General features: G+C 37.1%; 1 protein-coding gene across 1 annotated transcript in view; it reads right to left on the bottom strand.

The window, feature by feature from the left end:
• LOC116446199 (macrophage mannose receptor 1-like) overlaps positions 1-14,596 on the bottom strand; it is a 58,705-nt gene that overhangs the window by 17,749 nt on the left and 26,360 nt on the right. The window contains exons 9-19 of the mRNA XM_032113565.1: positions 12,285-12,395; positions 10,757-10,872; positions 9,240-9,388; positions 7,600-7,799; positions 6,902-7,026; positions 4,982-5,069; positions 3,918-4,062; positions 2,360-2,401; positions 2,077-2,240; positions 1,102-1,169; positions 19-119 (exon numbers count right to left, since the gene is read on the bottom strand). Coding sequence (XP_031969456.1) covers positions 19-119; positions 1,102-1,169; positions 2,077-2,240; positions 2,360-2,401; positions 3,918-4,062; positions 4,982-5,069; positions 6,902-7,026; positions 7,600-7,799; positions 9,240-9,388; positions 10,757-10,872; positions 12,285-12,395 — 1,309 coding nt within the window. The remainder of the gene's footprint in view (positions 1-18; positions 120-1,101; positions 1,170-2,076; positions 2,241-2,359; positions 2,402-3,917; positions 4,063-4,981; positions 5,070-6,901; positions 7,027-7,599; positions 7,800-9,239; positions 9,389-10,756; positions 10,873-12,284; positions 12,396-14,596) is intronic.

The raw sequence follows: 14,596 nt of genomic DNA, 5'->3' as shown, positions 1-14,596 counted from the left end.
GAAACATACAAAACTCACCTAAATTCTTATACATAACTACACAGTTTTCATCATTATTTGCGAAGTTAGGTTCATGTGGTGCCCATGCCAAATAATTCACTGGAGTGCCATCCATCCATCTTAAGAAAAACAATCCAACAAAATGCTTCTTTAACATAAAACAGAATTTCTTCCATGTTAAAAAAGTAACTTTGCAATATGCTTAATATAACTGTTCATAGTAAAGTGTACAAGGTTTTTTAACCAAATTGCCTCTTTACTAGTTGCACTAAACCCACTCTCTGCACAAAGACATACAAGGTAAAATACAAACATTGAAAAAGGTGAACATCCGTGTAGATTAGGCAATGTAGAACAAAATCATAACCAGGCAAATTATTAGGACACATCTTTCTAGTGGTCTGCAAGTGACAGAGGTGCCCAGGTTCATCTTTCAGGCACATGCACAACATACTTAAAAGTATATTCATCTTAGGGTCCCTACAAAACCAGAAAGGCAAAACCACTTCATTTTCAGAGAGTGACCTGGCCCACCCAACATCCTAATTATCCTCTGGAGGTCCCTCATTGTCACTGTGGACTGTAAGGAGAACTGAGAACTACTAGGCATCTATCCAGGCACTTCAAACACAGATGGAACTGAATCCAAGCCTGAATGAACACCACATGTCAAAATCAATATGGTGCTGTATAATGAAATTCAGAAAGGCTTGCAGGAAACCTGCTGGTCCTCACAGTGCAACAGCTATCTTTGTTCTAGAAAAGGAAAATAGGTTTCATTTTTTCCTTTATTAGAGTCTGTTCTCAACAGTTAAGGACAGGGAAAAAGAACATTTTTACCTACTAGAAGTCTTATATTTGTAGTTTGGATGTCTATTTATATTTTCAATATAAACCATACAATAAAGGAAACTAGAATTCCTGGATAAAAATTCAAAATACATTATCTGCAGTGCAATTTTTCAGTCATATTTGGGTGAATTCTATTTAGGAAACATGCAGCATTTCTTCTGAATAATCTAGAGCTAAATTAAGATGGAATTAAACCTCTTGAGAATACAATCATTTTTAAATTAAGACTCAAAATTGGGTAGGACCTACCTTGTACGTTGGTCAATACTTAGTTGTAAACCAATGAAATATGCATCCTTTTTGCCATTTTTCAATATCTAGAATGCAAAAATTAAAATTCTACAAATGTCCTCTATGGTCATATAAATCTATCATGTTACTGATGAGTAATATACCTCTAACTGAGGGAGGATATGAACTGGATATATTCTCTAGCTACAACATTTAAGTTAAAGCAGCTCACAACTGACAGTCCACAGTCAAACTTCACCACTGGCCAAAGGTGTGGTCACCATATCAACACTTCCCACATTTTACTTGAAAGCCACTGAAATCAGCACCTATTACAGTATCTGCAGTGGACTTTATCTGATAAATTTCTTGCAAAGACAGGCCCCTTCCTACATTTTGGATATAAATTGATATGCGCCCTTGTGTCCTCTCACTGTCACTCTTCAGCCAGCTCAGGAAATGTTCTATGTAATTCAAATACAACTTTTAAGCACATTCCTGATTAAAAATCAGTTGGCCGCAGGCAGCATAAAAAGCAAACAACTCCAACAATATATGAAACAAGATTTCAAAGCTCTTTCTCATGGCATAATCCATGTTCCAGTTTGTACTCTCTTCATAATTATATTCTCACAACAAGAAGGAGGCAAAGGAGCAAACCTGAGGACCAAAAAGAGACAGCTAGGTAGACTGTAGCCCAGATAAATGGACAAGATCTAAAGTCAAGGTTCTGAGTGTTGCATGCAAGTCAGTTGCTGGTTTGATTCTCTACTTAAGATAACCTACACAATCATAGCTCACTAGTGCAATACCTTTTGCTAAAATGAAGCCACAGATCCCTTAAAAGTTAGCATTAGTTTGTTCTTCATACTAATCTGGCTTAGTGTAACCGACATTTCACTATCAAAATTTGTAGGGAGAACACCATGGTGAAAAGGATTTGTGCCCATGCTCACTTGTGGTTTATTCCACAGTATTAATGATTTTTCTTACATATTGCCAGAGGAACTTTCTTTCACTTTCACTCTCAATGACGGAAAGGTCTCCAAAGTTCTTTTTGCAGAACTCACGACCCTCCTCCATAGGAGCAGTCTCAGTGCTGAAATAGTATTGTTTGTCTTCATGTATAATCCATCCATCCTCAGTAGTCTTGTATTCTGTAAGATAATTGCCAAGCTAACTATACTGCTCCTGAGGTACAAGACATCCTCCTCAAAAAAATTTTAACATTGCTTTTGAACACACACACACAAAGAGCAATAGCAGTAACACCTACTGGGTGCAGGAGATTCTGTTGGTTCAGGCTTCACACTTGCCCCTGTGAGAAAAAAAAAATGTTTATTATGATTGCATGCTTTCTGCCTGAAGAGAAAATACTTTCTGTGACTGATAGGCATGTTTTAATACTGACATTGACTTCTAGCTTAGCAATGGATTTAACACCAAAATGTAGAAGGAACTAAATAGCCTAAATCTCTTATTTTTGGTATACTATTCAATTTTAAGTACACAGTCATGTTCCCTGAGGTTATTCCTTATGTGCAAAGTATTAAAAATTTACCTGAATTAAGCAATTTTTTTTTATTATTCATTAAAAGCAGTAAACCTAATGTCCCAAAGCATGAACTCTGTTAAGACTGTTGTCCCGGATCTCCCTCTCTTTCTTTTCCCCTGGTCACAAACACTCAAATTCTGGCTTAAATCAGAGGCAGCAGGAATGCAGGCTGGGTTATCATCTAATAGAGTGAGGTTCTTTCCATCTTTTTCTGGTTGAGAGTAATTTCTGCCTTGATCTTACAGATTTCCCCAGATAAAATCCCACAGGAAAAGATCTCAAGAAATTAACTGGTCCTTTATGAAAGGAAAAACTTTAGACTAAATAATTCCCCTGGGTTTTTTGCTATGGCACCATGGAGATGGGATCTTTGATGTCATCATTAGTATCTCAGGAAAGCTATTTATTATACAGGAAAACTCTATCAGTTCAGGCTTACCAATTACTTTTGTCCTGAAATATAATCTCACAAATAATGACATTTATTAAGAAAATCTATGCCTAAGAAATTCTTTTACCAATATAAGGCAGAGCTGACATTTATTGTCAATAATCTAATGCAGCATCTTTAGTTTGCTCCTCCCTGTCCCACTGTAAGAATGCAGTAAAACACTTAAATGTGCACTTTCTAGAAAGCTCAAATTTAGATAGATGCCCTGCTAGTGGAACTCAAGTGTTCCCCAAATTATAAATATTGTCTTGATGTCTTCAGTAAATAAAAAGCATCCAAACACATATCTCACGAGAATTTAATGAGTAACCAACGTGATTATTGAAATAAAGTATCTCAAAAACAGGCTCCATTTTGAAACTACACATTCTTAGCAGACAAAACAGCACCTGAGGCAAGTGAAGGAGGGATTTTTCACACATAAAAAAATCGAGTAGGTGAACTGATTTGCAAACTATTTTCTAATAACTTGAGAGTCAACTCAGAAAAAAAATCCATGATAGGATTTGTTGGAGAAGGCATGAATTTTCTAAATGAAAAGTAAAATGTGAACATGAATATTCAAAGTAACATTCCCAATTTATCAAGTATCATATTACCCTTTTTGAAATCATAGAGAGAACAGCGAGAGGTCCCAGCAAGGCACTAATGGCTCGGCACCTTTAAATACCTCAAAGACATGGAAATCCTTATACCACCATGATGTTTCACAGTCCACGGAGAACTATTCTTTTAAAGAGGTTTGGAAATTTTTTATTTCTTAAAGTTAAGGTAGAAATCAACTGAGAATATCTTCTTATTACACTAATACACAGGTGTAAGCAATACCTTTTCTTATTTGGCAAATCCATCCATACATATAATCACAGTGCCTGTCATTCCAACGCATGCTGGAATCACCACTGATCTCTGTACAAAGTTCAACTCCTTGATAATTATTTGGCTCTCCAAAACCCCAGTTTTCATACCTCACCTATGACAGAAGAAGTTTTGTGAAGATTCTGTTATATGGAAATAAAATAAGGGAGAGAGGGAGGAGACAGCATCAAAGCACAGACCTACAACTTGTTCCTACTGTCAGTTTAAAAACTTAGATAGGAGGAAACCAGAATCCCCCTGTGCAAATGCTGACATTTCAAACTTTTTTTCAGATTTCAAATGGATTGCAGTTTAGGTAACAGTTGGTTTTGTTCACACTTGGAAGAATATCAACATTTTTAATGGGACCTAAATTCTGTAAAATACATTTAATAACAATGTTGGGGCATACTACATCTTGATATTAAATTAATTAAATTTACAGTATGAGTAAAATAGGATATTATTCAGATACAGTAAAAATGTTGGCATTTTTCTCAGAAGAGTTTTACTGCTATTCTAATTTTCCTATATAAAATCCAGTTTCAGGTTTCTGTACTGTAAATTGTCATCAATATATCTTGACCAACTTTGCATCAAGTACAACTACATTTCCAAAATAACTTTTTTTTTTTTTAACAGTTTTATACCTTAGTTTTAAGTGCAATAAGGCAAACTGGCATTAAAAAAATGCCTTCATTTCCATGTAATGTAAGCCATTGTAGATAATGAGCAAAGAAAAGAAATACTAAAGAAGGACTCTTTTATCTAAAAAATCCTTGCATTTATAACATCTTTTTATTCTACATGTATTTCATTTCCTTGTTGATTCAGTGTGTATCTTCTCATTGAAATTCAGTACGTTTTAGCCAAAAAAATCAAGCCATGAAATTGCTGTTCATTAGCTTTCCTAAAGAGAGCAGGATACAGAGGGTTATGATTAAGCATAAAATTACACAGAAACACATACACTACACATACTCGAGAAGCGCAGGGAATACAAAATAACAGCTGTGGAAAATTAAATTACTCACTGGAGACCCATCACTCCAAGCAAAGCCATCGTCAGGATTCAAGTAATATAAACCCATCCAGAAATTCTGGTGGTAATAGCCATTGTTTCTAAAACAAAAAGAAAGTCCCAATACTAATAAGGGCATTGCAACATTTTTAACAATCTATCGTTTACTACAGTTAAGAGAGTTCTCTAAGGATAGTCCTTAACACTGCTAAAAACAATAACAACCAAGGCGGAAATAAATTAAAATGCAACTGCTTCTAGCTGTTATTATGCATTAACTCAGATTGAAATATAGATCAAGAAAATTACCAGATACAACTCCTATACATAAGGTGGCTTAATAGCTTTGTATAAGGGTTTACTAACTACTGCTGCTCCATTTCTCAACTCTTCATTTTCTCTGTAAAGGCACTTACGGTTTCCAAATAGAGAGTTACTTTCTGCAGTTGAATCACATTTTTAAAATATCACCTTCAACTAATCCTTGTCTGCAAGCAGACACACTTTACTGACTTATCTGAATGGATTCAATTTGTGGCAATGAAGCATCTGAGACTTCTTCCTTACTGGAAGTACACAGCTGGAATTCTAGTACGGTCATAGCATTTTGCAGGGCCATGATGTTTCAGTCTTGCTTCTTGGTTAGCCAGGGATGTACAAGATCCTTGAGCCTGGTTTATTCTGGTCATATTGCAAGTGTTAGCTTTCTAAGAATATTTCATCTTATTAAAAAATCCCACAGCTGTTTTTCGCAGTTCAGGGACTTACTAACTGTTGGGGAGGATGAAAGTTTGGTAAGGTATGTAGGCTTGGCAGAAAGGTCTGTGAATGTAGAAGCTGGGGATGAGGTAGAAATAAAAGCAAGTTTTGATATAGAATAAAAGATGTTTTGCTGAAACAGTGATCGCTGAGTAACTGAGAAGGCAAAGGTTGGAGATTAGTTGGAAGGAGATTTTTAAGAGTAGGACAAAGGTATGTGACTACAAACAAAGACATGTTTTTCACCAAGTAAATAAGTCTCAAGAAGAGCATAAGTCAATAGGAAACATGTCTTTACCAAAAAGAGAGATATGGCAGGCAAACAAGAAATGTTGATGTAGCAAGGAGAAGAAAGGTCTAAGCATTTTCCACTGTAAGCTTAAATTGTAACTTACTTACTCTTGTGATTGGATAATAATGATTGTAATACGGTCATGGTAGTAGCTATGATAGGCTATAGGCAAATGTAAAGGTATTGTGTATGGTGCTTATTGGTTGTTATGTGTTAAGATATTCTGCAAAGAAAAGTATCTAATGCTTTGTAACTTGAACAGAAGGTGGCTTCAGGTATGCCTACAGCTGGAGCTGGCAGCTGTAGGGCTGGCTCTGGATACTCACTCCCTGAAATGCTGTAACTTCGCCTATGCAATAAACAGCTTTCAAGAGAGCCGCCTGAAGTCCAGACATCCTTCGTGAAACTTTCTCCTACAACTAACCTTATTTCCACTCCTTAAGTAAGAAAAGAATTAATCTGAAGTTACCTCTTCTTTTTGATTAGTTCATAAAAGTGACAAAAAAATCAACATATTATCCAGATTTATTACAACTGTTACCATCTTTGTCCACTTACTTATGTGAAAACAACTGGCATCTGTAGTAATTTTATAATATCCACAACACCACATTAAATAGCTTTACTTCAGATGATAAACTCTGCCTTAAGTAGATATCTTGCCAACGTCATTTCAGCACTACCTTTTGAGGTTATTGCTGCTAGTCATACAACTCCTGCTATTTCATCAGCTCCACTCCTTTGCTGTGTGTTTGACACAGACACAGATATTGAATGCAGATTGGCTTATACAGAAGTAAACACATACACCTAAGAAGAAACATTTCAGAAAGACAAGGAGGCTAATTAAAGTGACCTGCTGCCCACCCTGAGGGTACTCACGCAATGGAACGCCAGATCACGTACTGCTCGTCTTTGCCATTAATGGAGGCCAGGTCTCCTCCTATGGATCGACAAAACGCCTGCGATTCCAGCCATGTTTTCTTGTGCTCTGCTCTTGAAAAAGGCTAAAGAGAGCATTCTGCCATCAGACAAAACAGACCATACAGTTCACAAGATCAAGAAATATTAGCTACCCAAAAGCAATAATTTACAATTATATTCTGTGGGGATTACAGAAACTTTGAGTACAGGGCATAGGAGTGTTCACCTCTGTGAAACATAGGCTTGGAACGAGTGTCTTTAAGACAAGTTAGCACACTGCATTGCTGATAGGAGTGTCTACTGCAAGGCAACAACCAGACAAGAAGATTAACAGAACCGGAAATTAAGAAGGTCAAACCTGAAGTTTCGTCTTTAACAGCATAAAAAAACCATGAGCATTTCAGTAGAAAGGAAGACTTCTACATAGAATCCGGAAACAAGATTATGAAACAATAGGATATTCATATGCCAATTTTTATTGGGATCACAGAATATTCTGAATTGTAAGAGACCCACAAGAACCATCAAGTCCAACTCTTAACTGGATGGCCCATAAAGGGATCAAACCTGCAACCTTGCTCTGGCAAACTGACCTAATTGCATGTATGTGAAGCAAATAGAAACTACCTTAATGCAGAAATGATCAATATACTTACTTTGAAACAGAAGCTAATATGATTGCTTGAGTCCCAACCTTCTGGACACTGGGGCATAGGAGTTGTTGTAGGAACAGGTGGAAGTGTCACTCCTTCTGCCCACACTTTGCATAGGAATTTTGCCTTTTCTTCACATTTTATTACATCCCATAATCCACCTGCTATTCCAGTTCTCATGGCAACACAGCCTGGCTTTCTTCCTGATTGTAAACAGGAATGCACAAAAATGCCATTCAGGGTGTTATAAGAATTTAGAAAACTTCATATTCTATCCTGGCAGAAATAAAGTCTTTTTACAGAGTCAAAAATGTTTCTAATGTTAGAGCAGGTCCCCAGGAGGACCACGAAAATCATCAGAAGGCTGGAACACTTCTCTTATGAAGAGAGGCTTAGGGAGTCAGGTTGTTCAGCCTGGAGAAGAGGACTCTAGGGAAACATTACAATGACTACTCAATATCTGAAGAGCTCTTATAAGATGAAGAAAGACTTTTTACCAGAGCTTATAGTGACAGAACAAGGGATAACCATTTTAAAATGAAAGAAGGTAGATTCAGATTGGGCATAAGGAATGAATTTTTTTATTATGAAGGTGGTGAGTAACTGGAACGAGTTGCCTGGAGAAGTTGTAGATGCCTCATTCATGAAAGTTCTCAACGTCAGGTTGGACTAGATTTGAGCAACCTGGTCTAGCGGAAGGTGTCCGTGGCAGGGGGTGGGACTAGGTGATCTTTAAATATTTTTTCAACACAAAACATTCTGTGATTCTATTATTCTAATTTATGAAGAAAAAAGAAAGGCAAAAAAATCTCTAGTTCATCCACTCTGAGACACTGAATTATGCTTCACACCAAATCATCTGCGGTGGCTGACTCTAGCTAGATCATAACCTTAGATTCAACAAATTATCCCCTAAAACTGAAGATGTTGTTAGAACTAGTTTCTCAAAATTTTCTAATTTGACTTACAGTTTTCGAAAACTAACTAGGTATATAGAAGCCTACTATTGGCTTTTACTGTGGTCTATGTAGCCTTATCACTTCACCTGACACACTCAAATCAGCAATTAGGCACTGAAATTAAACTGAATCAGAGGACCTCCTGAATGGCATAAGCAACATACCAGAACTTTGAACACCAACAACCACCCCCTTTCTGATGTGATCATGTCAGAGATTAAATGACCTTCCATTCCTATATTTTGGCCCTCTGGTCTTACCTTACAACCCCATTTTCTCTAGGATGCAGAGATGCTTCATGCATGCTGTGATCCCACACACTCAGAACATGCAGTGAGCAAGCATGGTACAAGACATGGCTGAACAGGCAGGACTCACAAGGAGGGTGCACTATGCCTGCAGAGATTGCTCCTCCAGAGTAGTACAGACACAGACTTCCCCAGAACAGTTTCAAATCAGAAACTTGATCTCAATTAAAAGTTTCTTCCCAAACTCATACTAAAAACTCATTTCAGCACTAAGCAGGAACTTAGCAACCACGCTGGATTCTTGGGGAAAGCAGCCAGATGTATTTGAAAGCCATTGGCCATTATGTCATCAAGAGAGGGCTAAGGATAAAACTTCAAGCAGTGAGCAACTTTTTTTGGGCCCTGGACTCATTAAGCAGCGCAGAGTCATACCTACCAGGCATTTCAGAATTCCAGTGTGTAAATAAGACAGATTCACCATTAGTCCACTTGAACGTTCCCTTTTCTTCTACATCTGAAAGTCCAATCCAAAAGTATCTTTCTGTTCTCAGCCCAACCAGGCTAGTCAGATAGGCTTGTTCATATCTGTTCAAAAGAAATCAGTCATTAAATTAATAGTGTTAAATTTATGTTTAAGTTGTAAAAGGCTTGATATTTTCTCAGAATTACTGCCATACATTCTTGAAAGCATAGCTTGGATATATTTTCTTTAGCAAAGAATATAACAAAACCATTAAATAATAGATACTTTGTAAGCTTTGATACCAGAGTATTTCACTGTCTTCTCAGAGGGCCAGTGAATAAGGTGGCATAATCATGGACTGACAGGAAATTGGTGGCAAAGAAGAAACCTGACATGCCTTATGTTTTGTACCACTTTATTTTGTGAGTTTCTAGTACTCTTGTATTTTATTACTTCTTGCTTCAGACAAATCCAAAACTGTAAAAGGAATCTCAGTATTACTAAGAAAGTTACAAAAAGTAGAGGCTAAAGTAGTATGATACTAAATTATCAAACTAAGGAACACTGTAAATTAGATCCAATGATTAAGCAAGAAAAGTTATATTTAGCAAACAAACCTATATAGAGGTAAAGCCTGACATAGTTCATTGTGGTGTTTAAACAAACAGTTCTTAAGAAATCAGAGCAAATAAAAAAAATTCTGCCTTTAACAAGGTGTAGCCTGAAGACCATATTAATGTTAAACCGTTTTTGTGGCAGCTGCAGTGCTATCTATGTTTAGAGAGATACCATTCGTGACAGCTGGAGCTTTCACATTATAACATATCTCTTTTGATTATATAGCAACAAATAAGAGATTGTGTAAAGCATTGAGTCATCAGCAAGCAAAATATTTTTTTCTTAAACCTTTTATTTTTCCAATTTCACATACATCATTATTTACTTTTTCCAATTTCACATACAGTAATGTGCACCACTTCTCCAGAAATTTAGCACACACTGAACCCTGCCTGAATTGTGACAGATTTTCAGGTACCAAGCACTTCACATCATTTTGATTTCTTACTTAATTTTTTTAGGTACCTCAATTCTAAGACCAGATGATTGAAAATTATATCCTCTTGCTCATTTGAACTACCTTTTGAAAGGAATTCAGAGCCATGTCTCTTCATGTAATACTCAAAATTGGATTCTGTATTCCTCACTCAAGTTAGCCACTACAATTAAGAAAGTAGAAGATATAGTTCGACTTTTTCTTTTATATAGCCATCTGTATCAATACTGATTTCCCAGCCATGACCTACTTTCTGTATAAACCAGATTCCTGGATTTGAATATACATGTAAAAACTGTGAAAAGTTCTGTGTCTATAGATAGCTGTCCTCTGAAGCTAAATTTTGGCCCAGATCAGAGTCTCTATTTTGATATGCAGGTGCTGCTAGAAGTTCAATCCTCATTTGATCCCCTCAGACAAGTAGACATTTACATACCTGTCTTCAATAGTTGCTAAAAATGCCTGATGCCTTCCACAGGTTTGATTTGCTTGAGAAAATGTTACAAATGTATTTCCAATGAAGTAACAATAAAAACCATGTCTTTTCCAACCCTGTCAAAATAAATGTGAAGTGATAATATATGGTAACGGGAAAGGGAAAGGGAAAGGGAAAGGGAAAGGGAAAGGGAAAGGGAAAGGGAAAAGGAAAGGGAAAGGGAAAGGGAAAGGGAAAGGGAAAGGAAAAGGGAAAGGGAAGCAACAAAACAGAAAACTGATTTATACCACTGTTACCTAACCACTAGATAAAGGAACAATGGAACTGAAAGTCAGGGCAGAAGCAGGCAGGATCAAATTTTTTTACAATTTTGTTTCATAAAACAATTTTTCATATCTATTGAATTTTTGATCAATGTATTCCAGTCACAAAGGGATGAGAGGCTTTTCTGTGCATCTTTTGTGCTCAGAACAGGATTACAACTAGCACATAGGATTCATGCAATCACAAGGATGGTCTTGAGAAGCAAATTTCAGCTTGAATTTTCAGAAAGGGAATGACACCTCAAACAAGTTTGTTTACCCTTAACTAACAATAACACTTTCTCCTGAAGTTTTATCGTTCAAATATTGTTTACTCAGGAACATGCTCTCAGAGAAGTTTGCTGTGACCAGCCACAGTTTACAAAAAATTTCTTCTGATGGTTTTTAATTTCTCACTTTTGCAAGACTTTTTTCCTACAAGCATGCACTTAGTTGTATAGGCTATGATAACATCCATAAGCATGAGAAACCCTTTATTTCCTCCAACAGTTGAATACTTTTTAGGATTCCAGGTACTCTTTTACAATTACCGGGAATAATCGCCAAAGACTTTCTCTGAAATTGTGTAAAGCAGACTTGGAAGAAAAGGAAATTTCTTCAAGGAAGACAAATACTCAGTAAGATTTCCTATGACATAATAAATTACAGTAGTTTTTTGTAATTACTGGGTGTTATGTCATTAGAAGGCAAGCAAGTAAACAATAGATCTTCTGGCAGTTCAGAAGGAGCACAATAGATGCATTTTACTTGGCCACTGGTAATAAGTTGTTCAAAGTAGAGAGCACTGACAGCGACAACACCAAAGCCCTGAGAATAGTGTTTAGACAGGGATACCCTTCCTACTATGAACAATTTTGTAGAAAACTGTAGCCAGAGCTGAAGTGCAGCTGATGGTACAGGCAAACTCTTTAGGGAAGCTTGAGTGCCAATCAAGGATAAATGGTCTGCTGCAGGGTAACAGGTTTGAGATTTGGTTTAAGTTCTGGAAAAAGAAAGGGAGTATCAAGAGCCAAATGACAGTCATAGATTAGATTTACTCATATATAACACCTACCCCATCTGCCATAGAAATGAGAAGGCAAACTCTTCTGATTATGATGACACAGAACCTATTTGTCCTGTGTTTTCTGTCACCTAGGTGACAGTTTCTCTTTTTTATCATTCTTAGCAGCCTACTCAGATCAGACAGATTTTTCTTCACTTACTCTCTGGCAGCCCATGTCAATTGTTTCTTCAGGAGGAGCATCTGACATAGGTTTCCTTTTACAGATGTAGCCAATCTTCTTTTCACAAGAATGGTCTGCCCAAAATCCATCCTGAACATACAAACAGAAACTCAATCAACTGGGATTTAATCTTCAAAAAAACTGGTTTATACTTCTAAGTATTTAATAACTTTTTGCTAGGCTTAAATGGAGCAAAACCTTCATCTAAGTTCAATACTTAATTCCAACCTCATTCCTACCTCACTTCTTCTGGAGTTGATTTACCATTGACTTACACTTTCTTTGATTATCTACCATTCTGAAAAGCAATCCCTTGAGGATGACAGCAATACACCATCTTTACAAAGACTACTGATTTAATAATCATGTGGGAGGAAAGGGAGATATCATCTCTCCCCACAGAAATACAACTCTAACAGAAAAAAAAAAACACCAAAATACTGCATTCCTTAGTTAATACTTATACAAAATTTTGAAGATGTAAGAAGTTCTTTGTCAAAGTCAGAATTAATATTCTTATTCCTCACACTGCAGATTCTCAGAAGAAGCAATGACATTCAGTGGAAGTCATACTGAAAGCAAGGAATATCACACTACATTCCCTAAATATTTTACATGTATTTTGGCTGAACAGATGAAGTGTATTAGGAGAGGAAGGGAAATGTGTGTGCCTCTCACCTATGCCTTAAAGACTCCACCTTTATAACTGTAATTTCATAGCAGTTGATGGCAATTTCTTCTTTTTTTCCCTTCTTTTTATTCTCCCTGTTGCCCCCTCCCAAATGTAAAATAATCGTCAGACACTTCTGCCACAGTATCCCAAGCTCTCAAGAGACTCAACAAACCTTGCTTCCAGCAAAAACTCTCCCAAAGCTCAACACTTCTGCCGGCAACAACAAAACCTTGTATGTTCACCTGGTGCTTGTGTCTGTCCTGTGCTTACTGCAAGGCAAGTCCACTGGTGGCTGTTACACCATCCCTACCATGTCTTTCTCATTAGGTTGGTAGGCCCTTCAAATAATCACCCAAATCTCTGACCTTTGCAGACTGGAAGAAATAATCTTTGAAAGACCTTCAGACTTCTTCAACACAGGAAAACCTACTCTGAAGCCGTGTGTCTCTAGTTGCAGAAAGATCATTTGCTGCCTTTCCATAACTGCGTCTTCACTGGGAAATTCATGCAGTAATTTCTAGATAGTTCTTACCATGTCTTATGAGCTGCCTTTTGAAAATATATCTCTGTTCTCTTGCTTTCTCATTAACTAAACCCAAACACTTCCTTGAGAAAGACGGTGGTGTTACAGACAGGGCCAGGCTTTGTTCCATGAATATAACTGACGGATTCAGATGGCTTCAGCCAAGGACTGATCAACCCAAAAATATCAACAACGGAAACATAAGTGTACTTAGGTAGGTAAATGTCAACAAACTTAGAAGATCAACTATAGTTATGCATTGCTTGGTCAGCTGACAGCTGATTCCAAGAGCTGAGCTGGTACAACTTCCACGGAATTTCTTCAGCCAAAACCTACATCATGCTTTCTGTATTGCTTTTGGGCACTGATAAAAGTGAAAGGATGACAGCTCTTCTAAAGGAGTAGAAAGGAAGAGCATGCTGCTACTTTTATTTATTTGTAGCTACAGCCATTATTATATCTATCTATTGCTGTTGGAATTAAAAGAGCCTCTGAGGTTTTGATACATATTCAGTGCTGGAGGACCTCAAGATCTTTCTGTAGTGAATGACTGTGTTAGGTGAAGGAAAAGAAGGCTTGGACTAACAGAGAACAGAGTCCTCCCTTCCTAAAGTCAAGGACCAGCACCCTGAATGAGTATTTTCAGGTGGTTGTTGACCACAGTATTAAGCATGCCAGCTTGCCATGGGAAACTGCTTCTGAGCAATGGTCATAGGTTATCTGGCTGCACTGAGTGCTGCCGTTTTAGCATGGCATACAGCACATGACCAGTGGGCCCAAATCTTAATGCTTTGAGACCTTCATCATTGAATTAATTTCATTTTAATCCCCAACCAGATGTTGGATCCCTTTTAAAATCTGAGGTCATCTTCTGTCAACAGATTTGCCTCAACACATACACACCACTGCATGTATCTGTAATTATTCTTGTCTCCTTATAAATGAACTGGTCGTGTGTCCCAGTAGTTTGGTCTGAACTTCAAAATTTTAGTGACCATACAAAGTGAGAATGAGGGCATAACTAACAATTATTCCTATTTTTCTATCCATGTCTTCTCCCATGCCCGAGCAAGTTCTCTGGCTTTGACCAGTATA

This window comes from Corvus moneduloides, chromosome 1 (genome assembly GCF_009650955.1).
Source record: "Corvus moneduloides isolate bCorMon1 chromosome 1, bCorMon1.pri, whole genome shotgun sequence".
In the NCBI taxonomy this organism is placed as follows: Eukaryota; Metazoa; Chordata; class Aves; order Passeriformes; family Corvidae; genus Corvus; species Corvus moneduloides.
Note: the sequence above shows the minus strand (reverse complement) of the source record. Positions and strands in the feature narration are given on the sequence as shown.